At 46.3% G+C, this 15,969-nt stretch overlaps 1 protein-coding gene across 10 annotated transcripts in view; it reads right to left on the bottom strand.

Moving 5' to 3' along the window:
• Positions 1-15,619, bottom strand: part of MEIS2 (Meis homeobox 2) — a 208,291-nt gene extending 192,672 nt beyond the window's left edge. Inside the window, exons 1-6 of one of the 10 annotated variants that reach the window (XM_080643818.1) lie at positions 15,045-15,619; positions 12,113-12,345; positions 10,438-10,579; positions 9,683-9,733; positions 8,703-8,753; positions 7,754-7,903 (exon numbers count right to left, since the gene is read on the bottom strand). In XM_080643818.1, coding sequence (XP_080499944.1) covers positions 7,754-7,903; positions 8,703-8,753; positions 9,683-9,733; positions 10,438-10,579; positions 12,113-12,318 — 600 coding nt within the window. In that variant the 5' untranslated portion in view covers positions 12,319-12,345; positions 15,045-15,619. Of the gene's footprint in view, positions 1-7,753; positions 7,904-8,702; positions 8,754-9,682; positions 9,734-10,437; positions 10,580-11,410; positions 11,490-12,112; positions 12,346-13,028; positions 13,539-13,599; positions 13,910-15,044 lie in introns of those variants that run through there. The other 9 variants (XM_080643817.1, XM_080643812.1, XM_080643815.1 and 6 more) reach the window with 9 other exon arrangements.
• Between the last annotated feature and the right edge of the window lie 350 nt (positions 15,620-15,969).

The raw sequence follows: 15,969 nt of genomic DNA, 5'->3' as shown, positions 1-15,969 counted from the left end.
TTGCTGGCTGGTAATCAGATAAAGAGCTAGAAGGAGAGGGAGAGAGGGAGAGAGGGAGAGAGGGAGAGAGGGAGAGAGGGAGAGAGGGAGAGAGGGAGAGAGAGAGAGAGAGAGAGAGAGAGAGAGAGAGAGAGAGAGAGAGAGAGAGAGAGAGAGAGAATATGAATAGCATGGTGTGAGTTTAGTCCTGCAACAGCACTGGCTACAGGCTTCTTTTAGAAAATGCAATAGCTGCAACACATTCACCTAAGCTTAACTTTACAGTGTACACAGCAAGTGATGTTAATTTTATGCACTGCAGGCTTTTTATTAAGCCGGCTGCTATAAAAGCTCCTTACCCCTCATGAAAATTACAATAATTAACCACTAACACCTCGACTATGTTTTAAGGCAAATGTCATCCAATAGCTATTAGATAATTGTTGAAATGAAGCTCGAAGAGGTTTTCTGTTTGGGCACTCGAGTGATTTGAAGGGATCACCCAGAAGGACTTACTGCACCTGGAAACAGTGGTTTGTCCCTATCAGTCAAACCTGTACTGAGTTTAAAGTCAGACCTCATTCTTTTATAGTTCAGTTTATTTCTTTCGATGGTTTTTCTGGAGAAGGTGTTTTCTAAAGCAAAGGAGTAAAAAGTAAGTGACACTGAGCAAATATTACTTTAAGAGCAGCTGGTTCCTCCAAGCGAGTTGGGTCTTTGGTTTTCAGCCTAGACCTGAGATAGGCTCAAGTTCACTATCCCACCATGACCCCGTCTCTTCCCTCTTTGCTCTCAGGTGTTTATTTCCATGGAATATCTCAAGTATTAGCATCTAGTTTCAGAAACGGACACAACCTAAAGTGCACCATGGTATTCATCCAACTTGACAGCAGGAAAGACAGATTAAATCCCTCTGGGGTTTCAAGGCTGAGGAGTTGCCCTAAACTTGAATGTACTGGGCTACACCATGGTGACCTGACCATAGACCCAGACAAACATTGATAATCTGGTCATTGAAAAATCGCTATCTCTTTGGTCATAAAAAATTATCACCTACATGGTCAGATAAAATGTAATCCATTGCCCATAACACCGTTTTTTTTTTCTTAAATAGAAATATTTGTTTATATCACAACTCCTTTCTTCTTCTTTTCCCTCCCTAGATAGTTTCCAAGTTTACATCCTTCAAGAATAACAGCCTGGCTTTCTGCCAAATTATATGCAGGAGTTTAGTGAATCTTGAAACCAAAGTGGCATATGAGAGCATGTAAAACACATGACATATGTAGAAAAATAAAGAGAAATGCTTTCCGTGTACATGTGTGTGGGTGAGCATTCAGGTGTATGCATTCCACAATACATGTCCTGTTCTTCAGCCAAAAGTATCGGGAAGACACCGAGGGCAAGGAATGAACATGTTTCTATTCCCAGTGGCTCTAATAATTGGGAGTCAAATATGGTACTCTTCTTGCTCTTATGTAATTGCGTTAAAGAGCAGTGTTAGCAGGAGAAAGGCAGTGAATACTGAGTGGAGCACAATAGAAGGAGATAGAAAATAGATACAAGAAGCTAGGTCTCCAGAGGCAGTATTTTCTATTTGCTGGGCTACAGACTCACAGCTGATAATGCAAGTTGTAATTAATATAAAAGCAGGAGACAAGATGGGGGAGCTTGTAGGAGTGGGGCCACAGGAGATCACTCTGCCGCTCTCCTCTGTTTCTCATTTACACACAGCTTTCCCTGGAAAACACAATCCTGCCAGTGTTTTCTCCCTTGAAAGTTAAAAAAAAATTGACTTAGCACCATCATTGAATTTTGCTAAATCTAGAAAAGAGCGGAGAGAGGACAAGAGTCTCCAGGCATAGGAAGCAGATTGTATGTGCACCTCTTTTGTTGAGGTTGCAGATATGGTGGAAACTGTAACATTTTACACCATTATGGCATTTCTGTGGGGGACCTGCCTAGGGTTCTCTTTAATAAGTCCTGGTACATTGGTGATATTTTCCTGTTTAGATAACTGCACAGAGCTCACGGTTCTTCCACTCATAGGGATGATGTAGTAAATGTATGAGGGTTTCTAAATAAATTCAAAAACTGAGTGGGTCAGTAAAATGTTATGAGGCTTCAAGAAAGAAAAAAAAAAGGCATACTCCACACAGGTTTTATCTAAAATAATCGGAAGCATCTCAGGTCCCAAATGAAAAGGTGACTCAATGGATGTGGTTAGGAGAGCGCCTTCGCTTGGAAGGAAGACTCTGGTGCCAACTCTGACTTATCATGTGAACTTGAGCAAGTGTCACTCTTCATGTTCCTGAGACTTGTTTCCTTTCTCTCTCTGAAAGGAAGAAGTTAGGTGAGATCACGTAGATCACTTTCACTTCTTATTTCTGTTATTAAAAATAATTTAAAATAGCATTTGATTTTCTAGAACCCACACAATGAAAACATATAATACAGAGTCAAAAGTTATATATGAACTTGGAAAACACAGTAAAGCAATTCAGAATAGGTGTTCATAGGTGGAAAGTAATATATATGTATATAGTGCAAATGGAGAGCGCAAAACTAATTTGACTATATATGTTTAAACAACAAAGGCAAGATATGCTTGTATCAGTACACATAATTGATACCATTAACGTATTCCCTATGACTTTATGATGTTCTCACTCTTAATTGACATTATGCAAAAATTATGCTTTAAAAAATAGGATGAAGACTCCTATCAGAAGGTATGCAAGGCTACAAAACTTAAAATGTCAATAGTATGGCTTGAAAAATGTTGGAATTTCCCTTTGCTATTCTAAAGTTGACATAAGAACTCAGGGGAAATGCATGTGCTTTCAGAACATGGACTCAATCTGTAAAAATGCACAGATAGCCAGGTCTTTCCCTCATCCTCCCGCATCCACTCCTGGGTTAAGCTTTGGGAATTAATATAGGCGCAGCTCTCAGAGAAGTAGCAAGTACTCATTGCAAATGATTCCTCCATTTAATGGAGCAACTTTTAGAGAAGATGGAAATTTCTTGTATTGTTGGTGTATTATAATATGTCTCCCATAGTTTTGAATTGTGTTGAAATATTCCATAGAGTACCAGTCTGAAAACCATAAGAAAATGAATTTTGAAAAATATCACAATTTTAATCTGAGAGTGAGTGCCTGTGGTTGTCAAGTGCATATTTGTTTAATTTCATCTCATCACAGTGACACTGAAAACAGACTCCAATTGCACAACCTAAGTGATTTAAATAATATAATTATTCAACATGGGAAATCGACAGAAAAGCTATCAACCACCAGGAACTATGCAACAGCAATAACAGAAAGTCTATGCCTTCAGCCATGTCTCCTGGAGTTGGTGGACAGGGCTGAGAGATAGAACTTTCCCGGAGCAGCTCACAGAGGCTTAGAGAACACACTGTAGTCCCAAACTAGGAAGAAGAAACTAGCTGATAAAATAAATCATTAATATTACTAATATTCAGTTCAAATCCCATGATTTCCCTCTTGATAGTCTATAGATCAATCACTTAAACCTATCACTCTGCTCAGTGCCCATTCCCCTCTAATTTCTCAGGTAATAAAATAATTTCCCTAAAGACATTTGCCTGTATTCTGTCAGGAACAAGGTTCTGGGAATTCTCCCCTCTGACTTAACCCATTCATTAGAACTGTAGTGACATGAGTAAACCTGACATGTTTAGAGATGCAAAAGAAAACAATAGCATCTCTCCACTTAAATTACAGCTCTCAACATAAAAATTAAAATATTTTTCTTTTATTAGTCATATTATCAGAGCCAGTCAATTTTAAGGCATTTGTCATGAACTGTTGATAAATACAGTTGTATATTCTTCCCTAAACTTAACTGGTTCAAAAAACTAAAATATTGCTCCTTATGAACATGAATTAGGAATAACAATAATATAACTGTACCTCAGAGAATGTACTTCAAACAAATATATTTCCTGGTCTAAACTCAATCTAAAGATATGTAATATCTTTATATGTAAACATAAAGATACTTTTCATTTGTCTGCACTAGGTCTAAAGACTTGACCTAAAATGAGGTAAAGTAGATAATAGGGATATCACCTATTATTCAGAAATACTACAGACTAGGAAAAGCATGAGTTTTCAAGTTGAAACTTTTTTTTTAAAGAATTGGTTTCTTGACATGTTTATTTTAAACATGATAAATTTGAATGTCTGGGAAACTTAACATGAACTGCAGCTGGAAAATAGAACTCTATTCTTTTCACCATCATAGTTTTGTCTCCCCAATATTCCAAAGAACATTCTAATAGCTGTTTCCTACTTATAACAATTACTCTTATGTCACGAGTAAAACATAAAATACAGTACATTATTATATTGAAGATATAAACATTCAATATCAATTTATTAAACAAAATAAAATAGTAGCTAATGTTGCAAACTGTATTTTCTATTTAATTTCAAACTTCCTTTTATCATTATGCCCATCTTGCAAGTATCAATAATAAATTAAAAAATTCAGAATCTTTACTGAATGTAACATGTAAGATAAGACATTCTTTTAATGCATCTGTGTCATATCAGGTTATTTATATAAAATTATGGAATGTGAAATCAGCATGACAACAGCCTGATGTACTAAGTAATAGTATATAAAGGTCATTCTTAAAAGTCTTCCCAAAAGACTTGCTTTTAAGGTATTTATAATAATTACTTTTATTCATTTCTATTTTCAAAAATTGTAATAAGAAAACTGAAAGTTATTCTGGTACCTAATAGTTTGTTCCTGATGCTTCTCTGTCTGCTTTCCACTGCACAGAATTACATATTCTTTTCTCTCTTTCACTCTCTCATTGCCCGCTTCTTCCTTAAACACACACACACACACACACACACACACACACACACACACACGTAGCTTGATACCACTTAATAAGGATAGAGGTGTATGTGTTTTGGGGGTGTCAAACAGCTGTCACAAACTGTCACCTCCATAAGAGAAACCTTGGCACACAACAAATTAAACTACACTTCTTTTTAGCTGTCATTATTCATAGCCAATAAGTTGAAATGTTCCCAGCATTTCATGTGCAAATAAAACCACGAGGAAGCACAGTAGATCAGAACAGTGGGCCAACAGATAAAACAGAGAAAACAACACATTCGGTCCTTCTGAAGTGGCTCATCATCACCCCTGCACCAGCGTGCACCAAATGAGATCCAGCCTGGGGCAGTGTATTAAATATGCATATCAAAGCAAATGAAAAAATAAACCTGGAGATTCAAATTGGACACATTTACATGCTGAAAATGTCCTACTAGAACTGCTTTTCGGGTAGTGGTTCTGTGGCATTTTCCCTTTTTTGTGGCTGGGGGGTTGAGGGAGGTCCTGCTTGCAGAAGAGGCTGCAGCATGAGAATTCGCTTTGTAGGGGGAGGCCTGGAAATGAATGCAATCAATACACCTCTGGTACGAAAGTGTCAGAAATGGTGAAAACCCTCCAAGGTTTTCTCTCACCTCCTGCATAAAATTCAAGTCTGTGGCAGCCTCACCATTCCCCACTCAGTGCGCTGGTGGAACAAATTATTGCTTCCTTTCAAAACAAATAGCAGGGGGCTAAAGTAAGAATGTTATAGTTCAGATCTCTAGGAAATAAAAGGCTTTAAATTCTGATGCCCAATGAGGTGGCAAGCCCTCTTGGGTTCAAAATAAATCAGTTGTCATATCTACTTGATTGGGGGCCTGACAGAGGAGCAACACATGTTACAGTTGGTTCTTTTACCCAAAGATGGTGATTGTTAAGTTATTGAAGCATTGTCCTCTTATAGGTACAACTTCTTGAGTGTAATTTAAATATTGAAATAGTTCCATAAATTGGCCTTGTATATCAGCCAATACTCTATATAAACAGTCTAGTTCATCTTATCTCTTTCAGGTAAACATCAGCATGTTCTAGATCTATACATCCACTTGAAAAACAGTTGCCATGAAACTGTTCTAGAAAACCAAGTAGTCGAGACCCCTGGAAATATCACGAGAAGAGCTCTTTGGCTGCAGACAACTGTGAACCTCTCATTCTACAAACCAGGTAACTAGGTTCCTTCCCATCCTCCCAATAATGTAAAATGCATATGAATTTAGAACTAGAAAGCCATGAAAAATGAAAATAAATAAATAGATAACAACAACAACAAATATTTCCAAGGTAGTGTCATGCCTCATGAACCACAACCACCATCTCAGGGCTACATATCAGCAAATAAACTTACATAGCTGCTGCTGCACCCAATTAATTTCAGTTTATAAATTCAATATACAAAAGAGCTCCCAAAGTTTTCCCCCATCGTGATGGGAAAAGCCAAGAGTGCAGATAGTCATAGGAGCTTTCAACAACATAGTATTTATACTGTCTCCTAACTAGATAGCTGGAACCGCCGTTTTCTTTTCTTTTCTTTTCCTTTTCAAACTTTGGTCCTTAGGCAGTCTTTCCATACAACACAAAGGATGGAAATTAAAATCTGTAACTACATATTTTCAAAACTTTTGGTGGTGGGATAGAGGGATGGGACACCTCACAGAATGTTCATTCTTAAGACATCTCAATTCATTCCTCTTAACGCCCCGGAATGGGGGTGGTGGTGGTGGTGTCTTCAAGCCTCAAGCCCTGTTTAACTCCACGGAGCGTTAAATTAATATTTCAGCCACCAAGTTATTGTCTATAGCCTATATCATTTAGGTTGTGATTCAACTGAATGCAATCTATAGACACCCAGGCTTGAGTTTCTATAAATAAACTGCTGTTCACACCCACTCTTTAACCTCCTCACTCTTGCCTTTCCTACCAGCTGCAATCCTTTTTCCTCTTTGCTTCTTTTTCAAATTTTCAGTCTCACTACATATGCTTTTTTTATATATAAATAAAAGCATCAGACTTACTAGATCAGTTCCAAAATAGGATTAAAAACAGAGAGAATAGAAAGAAATCTCCCTTCCGGGCCTGACATCCACAGTAGCTCCTTATTACACTCTCCGTCCTCATTCACCAACTGTTAAAGTGTTAAAATTCAACCACTAACCTAGGGTTACTCAATCACAATTCCCTTCAGCTTTTCCGCAATACATTGTTAATAACTGTTTCATCAAGGTTAGTGTCTTTTATTATGAAGATGCTTTAGGCATTTGGCAATAAGTCCATATTCTGACAATAAGTTTCTATAGAGCAAAAGCTCTGAGAATTGTAAAGTGTTCACTCTTTTTATTTCTAATGCAATGTAAGAGTGCCAATAATTCTCAGAATTGTCATCTTGGGAGAGACTTCGAAATCAGTCCCCTCCCCATCTCTGTTTTTCTTCAGTCCTCTCTCCCTGATCCTGACCAGCTAGCTGTCTTGCCTCTCTCTCTCTCCCTGCTGTACTGATTGCACAGAGTTCAGAAAGCAGAAAAGACAGCAGTCATCAAATCAAACAGACAATTTGCTAACACTCAAGTCACCAAATCCAGGAAACTTTACACATTAAAAGCACAAATCACTCTATCAACTCCCTGACTTGCTTTTTTTTTTTTTTTTTTTTTTTTTTTTGATTCTCAACATAAATAAGGAGGGGACCCAAGAAAAGGGAAAGGGAGAGGAGAGGATGGCAAAGTACTAAGGAAGGGAGAAGACCCCCCAAAGAGACCAAATCATTTAAAAAGGAGCTAGATGTTACAAGTTTAAAAAAAGAAAAGAAATGCTTTGCCCAGTGGCCTTAAAAGAATGCAAAGGCTCACAGACTTACATGGTCAGCGAGATTTGTGGAGGAGCCTGAAAGTTCTTCGTGATCTGACTTGGAGCTGCCGTCTCTTTCATCAATGACGAGGTCGATGGGCATTTTCCCCTTCAAACAGCTAATGTACCGGTGGCAGAAGTTATCGCACAGTTCGTGGACCTAGAAGGAGGGTCATGGTGGAGGGTTCAGCTCGGGCTGTTGTTGTTATTGTTTTGTTTCATTTTTGAAGGGGAAAATATCATGTTGCAGGGTTACATTTGGAAAGAGCAACCGTGTGATGTCTTCCAAACTAAGTCTAATTAAAGAATATAATAGTTGAAGTCGAGGAAACAATAGAGTAATTGTTGCAGCAAATATTATTCTCCAGACACTTCCCTGAGCAACAAGTTATAATGGAGACAGAAGAAAGAGGACTGGAAATAACTGGGTTCAGACTGGGAGTCCAGGGAGGAATGACCGATTTGATGATAACATCAAAATGTAAGGACGCTGGAACTTGGAACAGCATTAGCATTTGCGATTCAATAAGCTAGGGGGGTTGCATGTTTCCAAGGGAAAGTGATTGAGCTGCAGAGCAATGTAAAGACATCCCAGAAAGGATGATTCCCTCTGCCTGCACCTAATGCACGCTCAGGGCCCAGGGTGAGCTGAGCTAATAGAGACACAAGCAGGCTGAATGTCCAGTAACACACAAATGGTTTGCTGCATTTAAAAATAATACTGAATGCCTGGGGAAATAAAGAGGTGGGGGAGGCTACTTTAAAAGGCAAGGCTGTTCAATTCACCCATCCTCTGAGCCCCTGGGTTGAGTAGCAATTAGAAGGAAGGACTTGGTAACATGTTGCTCAAAATCTCCAGGTGCTCAATCCCTCAGACTGGAGGTTTGTTAAAAAAAAATCCCAACTCAGCTAGTAGAGGGAAGTCTACATCAGAGCCCGGAGTGTCATTTCCTGCTTACCTTTTCTAACTCCAAAAGATGAAACCTTAGTACTTGTATTGCCTGTATCATCTGCAAGAAAAGTTTATAGTGTGGAGTTAAGACTCTGTGACTTGGGGGTGGGGGTGGTGAGGGGATTGGGCTGGGGAGAAGAAGCAGGCAAATGGCCAGGCAAAACCCACCCTTGAAGAAACCCTCAGAAAAATCAAGTGACTACTGATGAGCTCTGCCTCACTGGCCAAGGGGTAGGTAGGCTCTTACTGAACCTGAGCCGAAGCATTTAGTATCTTTGCCCCTGCTGTTCAGTAAGATATTTGTTAAGGAAAGCTTTCCTAGGTCCAGGCCTTCTTTCTCCTCCTGAGCCCTCTTTCACCGTCCCCTCCCTCGACCTCGACCAGGACAAATTGAAAAAAAAAAAAAAAAAAAAAAAAGGTCGCTTCTCTGTAGAGAGAAAGCTTTTTAGAGTAGCACACCCGGCGAAATCCGTCCCTACTAAAGAAGGAAATACTCAAGATGAATGGTGAGGCAGGCCTTTGAAGGCGGATTTAAGTACTTTTAATATTGAAATCGTGCAAATTAGCAAAAGAATCGCACCTAAAAGTGGCCTGCGCTGGCCTGCCCCTCGCTCCCCCACCTCCTCAGCCCGCCCTCCGCCGCGCCTCACTTCCACCGGGTTAGTTGCCCCGGGCTCCACCGCCTGCCCCCGCACACAGAGGAAACAGCTCACTTTTCGCTGCCTCCCTCCCGGGCCGAGACCTGGGACTTGTCCCCTGCTCGCGCCCTGGGCGCTGCGTCCCGCTGGCTGCCTGCCTCCCCGGACTCGGCTCCCCCGACGCCCGTCCCGCCCCTCACTGCCTGCGCCCGGGTCGGGGCCCACAGCTAGTCCCTGCCTCCCTGCCCCACTGAAGCTTTACAGCAGGGCTCTGGAGAAAGTGGGTGCTTCTGGGCAAGGGAGGGGGTCCAGGCTGGGGAAAGACAAGAAACAGTGAATGAAGCCTTACCAAATTGTCCAGCTCTGGATTTGAGGAAAAAAGTGGCTTTTCGGCGCGAACCTATAAAAAGCAGGGGAAAGTCAGCATGAATTACCACTCCATTTAAAAGAAAGGAAAAAAAGCCCACCCTGTCACCGACTAATCGGTAGTGTGTGCGTGGGGATGGTGGGGGGACAGAGGCAGAGAAGAGGAAAGGGGCTTTGCTAAAATGCATGAAGCGAGCTAGTGCCTCACATTGGTGGGGTCAGCTTCAGCTGAGAAAGACTCAGGCCTCTGGTTCCGGCCCCATGAAGGGGTCCCTGGAACTGCTGAACTGTGGCCGGGAACTCCGGGCCCGAGTACTCCCTTATCCTGTGGTCCAAGGGGCTCCCAGCCTCCCGCACCTCGGTGCCCGACGCGGACCGCCCGGAGAGGCGCCCGGCTTCCTTCCCTCCCGGGCACTTTCGGGTCCCTAACAGCCCCTGTCCCCAATTCTTGTTCAAGTAGCTACAGGCGGGGGAAAAGGCCAAGCCACAGATTAGGAGCAGGTCAATTTTAATTCGAGGGTCGAGCCCCTGTATTCCTGGCTGGGGGGGAAAACAAACACCCATATTTATCTCCGCTTCCAATTTGCCTCCAGGCTCAGGGATGGGGAGGAGCGCGGACTGGGCCGGAGGAACAGATCGGGTGTCCCAGCCTTTTCCTCCTCTTTCATGTAAAGCTCGGAGGGGAGGGGAGGGGGGCGATGGGGCCGCTGAAGGGTGAGTGGGTCAAGAAGGTTAGACCTGCTTGGCGAAGACCGCGATGTCCTCGTTGAAGGAGTCGGAGGAGCAGACGTCTCCGCCAGCCACTCCGGGTTCCCGGGGAGTGCAGGTCGCCAGCTCGCACTTCTCAAAGACCAGAGCTAACAGAGGAAACAACGGGTGCCTAACGGGCAGCGCCACGCAGAGACACACACACGGAGACGGGGTGCAGAGGGGAAGGAGCAAGAACTGTAATCAACAAGTTTGGAGGGTTCCGATTCCTTCTTTAATACAACAGGCACGCATCACACTTTACAACCCTTCTCCAGCTAGCCGAGCCTGGGCCAGAAACAGAAAGGAAAACCGGCCTGGCTCTTTCCCCGCAGCTCAGGGGTCCCTCCGATCTGCCGGGAGAACCCCTGGCCCCTGGCCCCGCCAAGCAAAAAGAGCCTCAGTGGGGACGTAATGAAACGTCCAAGAAGCTCAGGCAGCCTGGAGCCTGGAGTGGATCCAGACCCACTCCCTCCCCACGCTGCAGAGGCCGCCGCACTCGCCCCTGAGACCCAGCCCTGACCTCCCAAGAAAGGAACACGCTGTGAAATAAAAAATCGCCCGAACTCCGCACTTCAGCGGGCATTGCAGAGGAGGCCGAAGCCTTCGCCTTCGTACACACCCGAGGTGCTATTTCCTAAATCGGGGAGAGGGCTCTTCGAGCCCCTCCACCCCCTGGCCTTTTCAACTTGTTTGCTCTTACTTCTAGTAAAGCCCGGTGCGAGGGCCAAAATAATAGTCATCTTAAACGCCGAAGAGCTTCCATCCAGAGACACATTTCTCCAGCAGGCAAACATAAATGAGTCGAGCGCTAAAACTTGGTCGTGTGCGTGCGCGTCTGCCCTTTGTGTTCCTCCGGGCGGTTGAGCTACACTTCGGGATGCTTGCGGCCTCTGGCTTCAGGCTCAATTGCTGCCGACCCGCTGTCCCCTCCCTTCGGCCTCCCTCAGCCTTCCCCACCTACCCTCCGCGGGGAAAGCCCGAGTGGTACGCGTTTGGACCGTGCAGCCCCATCCATCCCGGAGTGCTCTCAGAATATAAAATAATTTCCAGCCAGCTCCCCGCGCACCCCACCCCACCCCCAGCGGCTCTGTGCAAGCAGCAGTCCCTTCCACCGGCTGCACTCAAGGTCTGCCCCCTTTATTTACAGAGAATTAAGAAGTGGGTGATTAGGGCTTCCTGGCCCACAGAAGCAGCCCGGATCCCAGCTCAAGCTGCATTTAGTGACTCCCCGGCTCTCGGTAGGAAACACAAGAGAAAAAAGTTGCTCGTCCTCGGCAGGAAACTTTCTCCTTCGTCAAGGCCTCTGTGAGGGGGCCTGGAAGGACCAGCTCTACGTCCTTTGGCCAGGAATCCCGTCCTTGGGGAGAAGGCCCTGGCAAGCTTCTGAGGACTCAGTCATTCCGGGCTGTGGGGTCCGGAGTGACAGGGCCCTGGGGGTGGAGGAAGCTATACCTTCTGGGAACTTAGACTCAAGGGGCAGAACAGGCCCCCTGCACTGTCCTTTCTTAAGGCAAGCGCCCCCCCTTCCTTCCCTAAGCAGAAGTAACTCCCCACTTAGTCGTTCACCCTCTCAAACCCCCTCCCCCCCACAAACACACACTCAAACTCACACTCACACACAGTATGTCGGGTCGTGGTCGTGGGGGGTGGGGTGGAGGGTTACCCATAGATCGCGTCCTTGTCCCGCTTCAAGGCGTCGTTGACAGCGGATCCCATGCTGGCCGGCATGACATTGGGGTGCGGGGCGTGCGCGCCGTAGTGCTGCGTGGCGTGGAGCGGCGGCCCGTGGTTCAGGTGGTGAACCGGGGGGATCGGCCGCGGCGCGTGAGGGTCTCCGTACATGGAAGCAGGCACCCCTACTCCGTCCATCCCGCCGTAATGGGGCAGCTCATCGTACTGTCAGAGTCCGGCAAAGGGGAGGGGGCACAGGAGGTGAGAGAGAGCGAGAAAGCCGAGGGGGGACAGAAAAAGGAGCAAGGAGAAGACAGCAAGGAGAGAAGTGGGGAAGGAACAGGGATGTGAGAGGGAGAACGACGAAGGGAAGACGAGAGTGGAGGGGGAGTAAGCGGGGGGTGGGAGAGAAAGAGAGAGAAAGAGGGAGAAGAAAATAAAAATAAAAACAAAGTCAGAAAGGAGAAAAGTACTGAGCACGAGTTAAACACACAAAAACCAAACCAGCCGAAACAACGGAGCTGAAAGTTGGGGAATTTTTTTTTTAATTTTAAAATTAAGAAGTCTGAATTAGGAGCAGCGTTTAAAGCAGGAAGAGGGGGGCGGTGAGGCCGGGGACGAGGGGGTGCTCGGAGGTCCCGTTCGGGCCGGAGGTAGCAGAACCGAAGCGAGCCAACCAAGGGAGAAGTGGAGTTAGTGTGAGGAGGAAGCCCCGGATCCCACCCCTAACCCCCCTTCGCCTCCTCCAGAGGATCCAATAAATCAAAAGGCGAAATGAAACAAAATAAAGAGAAGAAAAACGCTAATAATCAGGACGAGAACGCCGAGGACCAGGGAAGACTGGGGCCAGTGCCTCCCCGGGGGCAAGGAGCGGAGGGTGGGGGTGGGGGGAATAACGTGAAAGTTACCAGAAACATTATTTAGCAGCTGATTCCCTGCGTCCTTGTCAATTTCAGAGACAAAACAAGCAGCCCAGGCTAGTCTAGGCGGCGGCGCAGCGGCTGCAGCAGCGCGGCCCCAGCGGCGGCCCCGGCGGCGGCGGCGGCTCCTACGCAGCCGGTGCCCGCCCGGAGCCGCGGGAGCAGCGGCGGCAGCGGCGCGGCAGCGGCAGCGGCGGCAGCAGGAGAACCGGGGGAATCGCGCTGCTAGGGTAAAAGCTGGAGCGAGGCGAAGCGTGTAACAATTGCACACGCACACACACACCACTCACACGCACTCGCCGCCCGCCCGCTCGCACAGCGCTAGAACTCGCGCGCCCAGACACGCACACACGCACGCACACACACTCGCACACACGCAAAGGCACGGGGAGGAAAGAAGCCGATGAATAATTTTGCTGCTATTTTTTAAAATACTGGCCGCCATCATCAAGCAGCGAGCAGCAGCAGCAGCAGCAGCATTGAAGGGAGAGAAGCATCGGGACAGGCCCCTCTTAGGAGAGGATTTATATCTAGGTAAGTGTTGGAGATTTAAACCTACCCTTTGCGCCATCAGTCTGCGCTCCAATAAACTCCTGGATGTGTCGTATATTTAATATCCCAGTCCGGATAAGAAAGTGATCTAGCTGAAGATTCCTTTTTTTTTTTTTGTCCAAACCAAGGAGACTTCTCCCAATTCTCCAATATGTTATTTTTTTAGGGAAGAAAAAAAAAAAAAGCCCAGGCAAGACAACGAAGAGTTTTTTTTTCTGTGATATTTCTTCTTTTTCTCTTTTTTCCTCTTCTTTCTCCTCCTCCTGATCTTCCTCCTCCACCTCCTCCTCCTCCTCCCCCCTCCCCTCCTCCTCCTCTTCAGTCCTCCTTTCCCCCTCTTTCTCTTCTCTGCCCCTCAGTTGGGAAAAAAAAAAAGAAAAGAAAAAGAAGAAAAAGAAGAAAAAAAAATTGTCAAGCCCCCGAACTGAAGGCTACGAGCGGCCCGTCAGCAACCCACATGTAACCGAACTGTCGTGTTTCATGGCTTTTTGCCACTCCAGCTGTCAATCAAAGCCCGGAATGTCAAGGTAGTGAATGAATGATGGTTGATGATGATGAAGAGGAGGAATCTTTCAGACCCGTTTTTTTTTTTCTTCCAGTAAAACTCCGCGAGGGGTTTCTGCTTCTTGAATTTTTCCTCCCCCCTCCCCCCCTCTTTTAGCTTTGCCCCCGTGGTATCTATTATATGATCCTCTCTCTTTAAAGTATCGGTCAAAGAAAGCGGGGGGAGGGGGGAATCAAGAAAAAAAAAAGAATAGTTTGCAAAAATTGGACTTCCTCCCCCTCTTTCCTGGTAGGTATTTTGTCTCTCCCTCCCTCTCTCGCTCGTTCTCACTCGCGCTCGCTCTCTCGCGCTCGCTCTCTCTCGCTCTCTTTCTCTCTGGGAGATGAGTGAGTGTCAGTAGGTGTTGGCAGGTTGGCTGCTGCCTGGCTTATAGAAGAGCCTCAGTTTGGCGGCGCGGGTCGGCGGCGGGAGAACGAAATGACGGAACCCGGAAGTCGTGGTGGCCATAGCCCTTCGTTCGGCGGAGACACATCCCGGGAGTGGGGAGCGGGAGCGAGGAGGAGCGCGCCGCGCAGAGACTCTGATATGTAGCGAGTGCGATCGGACTGCCCCGACTGGGGGGGCAGGGGAGGCGGAGGGCGGGAGGGGGAGGGGAGGCAGGAGCCCAGCAAACCGGAGCAAATCAGCAAGCCAGCTCTTCCGCGGGGACGGCGGGGGGTGGGAAGGGGGGGAGGAGAGGGAGGGGAGAAATGAGAGAGAGAATGAGAGAGAGGGAGAGAGAGAGAGAGTGTGTGTTTGTGCACGCGCGCGCGCGTGAGCGAGGAAAGAGGGAGAGAGAGAGAGAGAATGAAGAGGACAGGGAGAGCACAGAGAGGAAAACTGCAGAAAACCACAGGGAAAGTACGGTACAGCCTCAGATCTTTTAATATTTTAAAAAAGAAACTTACTTCTAGTTTATTTTCCCATCACTCCGGGCTCATGCCTAACGGGGTCGTGTTGGGAACGTTTGGCATGGCGCTCTTGCTTTTGTTCCTTTTAATTCCGCGGGCCCCTACTCTTCTGCAAGCCGATTACAGCGCCCCAAGGCTTTCTACTAACATCCAGGGGCAGCAGGCTCAGCAGACTGCACCACCGCCGGACTTGAGGCTCTCTTCTCTTCTCTTCTCTTCTCTTCTCTTCTCTTCTCTTCTCTTCTCTTCTCTTCTCTTCTCTTCTCTTCTCTTCTCTTCTTCTCTTCTCTCTCTTTTTTTTCAAGTGGTACTTTCTTCCCGGTGCAGATCCAGGACCCTTGTCAGAACTCATTTTCTTTTTCCAGGACAAGAAGAAACCAGCTTAACTCAGAGAGCATTCCCTCCAATCGTTGCGGATAAGGGCCACCCTGGAGAATCTTTGGGGGCCGCTGCGGACTTGGGTGGGAGGAAATGGGGAGGGAGTCGTTTGGGCATTTCATGTCTGATTTCGCCACGGAGTGAGAGTGTGTGTGTGTGTGTGTGTGTGTGTGTGTTCGTGCGCGCACGCGCGCGCGCGCGCCTCAGTACTAGATCTCACTTAGGGCTGGAAAGCCAGAAAGGGAGAAAGGGACAGAGAGGATGTCATGGGAGGAGGATTGGCCGGTACTCCCCGCCCAGCTTTGTTGTGGTCACCCCGGGCGCAGAGGCTTCCGCGCGGTAACGCCGACTAATGGCTGTGTTAATTACCCTGGGCAGTTTCGCGGGGTCGGGAAGATAGGGTCGACTCGGAACGAACTTTTCTAAAATGGAAAAGGAGGAGAGGGCAGGAGAGGCAAGGTAACGATCCCACACCATTTGTGTAGAAAGTAGTTCTGGTCGGTGTCTCACCCAATCGCTGGCCCAAGCTGCACCTAGCCTCACC

The sequence above is a fragment of the Plecotus auritus genome (genome assembly GCF_963455305.1).
Source record: "Plecotus auritus genome assembly, chromosome: 1".
Lineage (NCBI taxonomy): Eukaryota > Metazoa > Chordata > Mammalia > Chiroptera > Vespertilionidae > Plecotus > Plecotus auritus.
The sequence above is the reverse complement of the archived record's forward strand: the minus strand, read 5'-3'. Positions and strand labels throughout refer to the sequence as shown.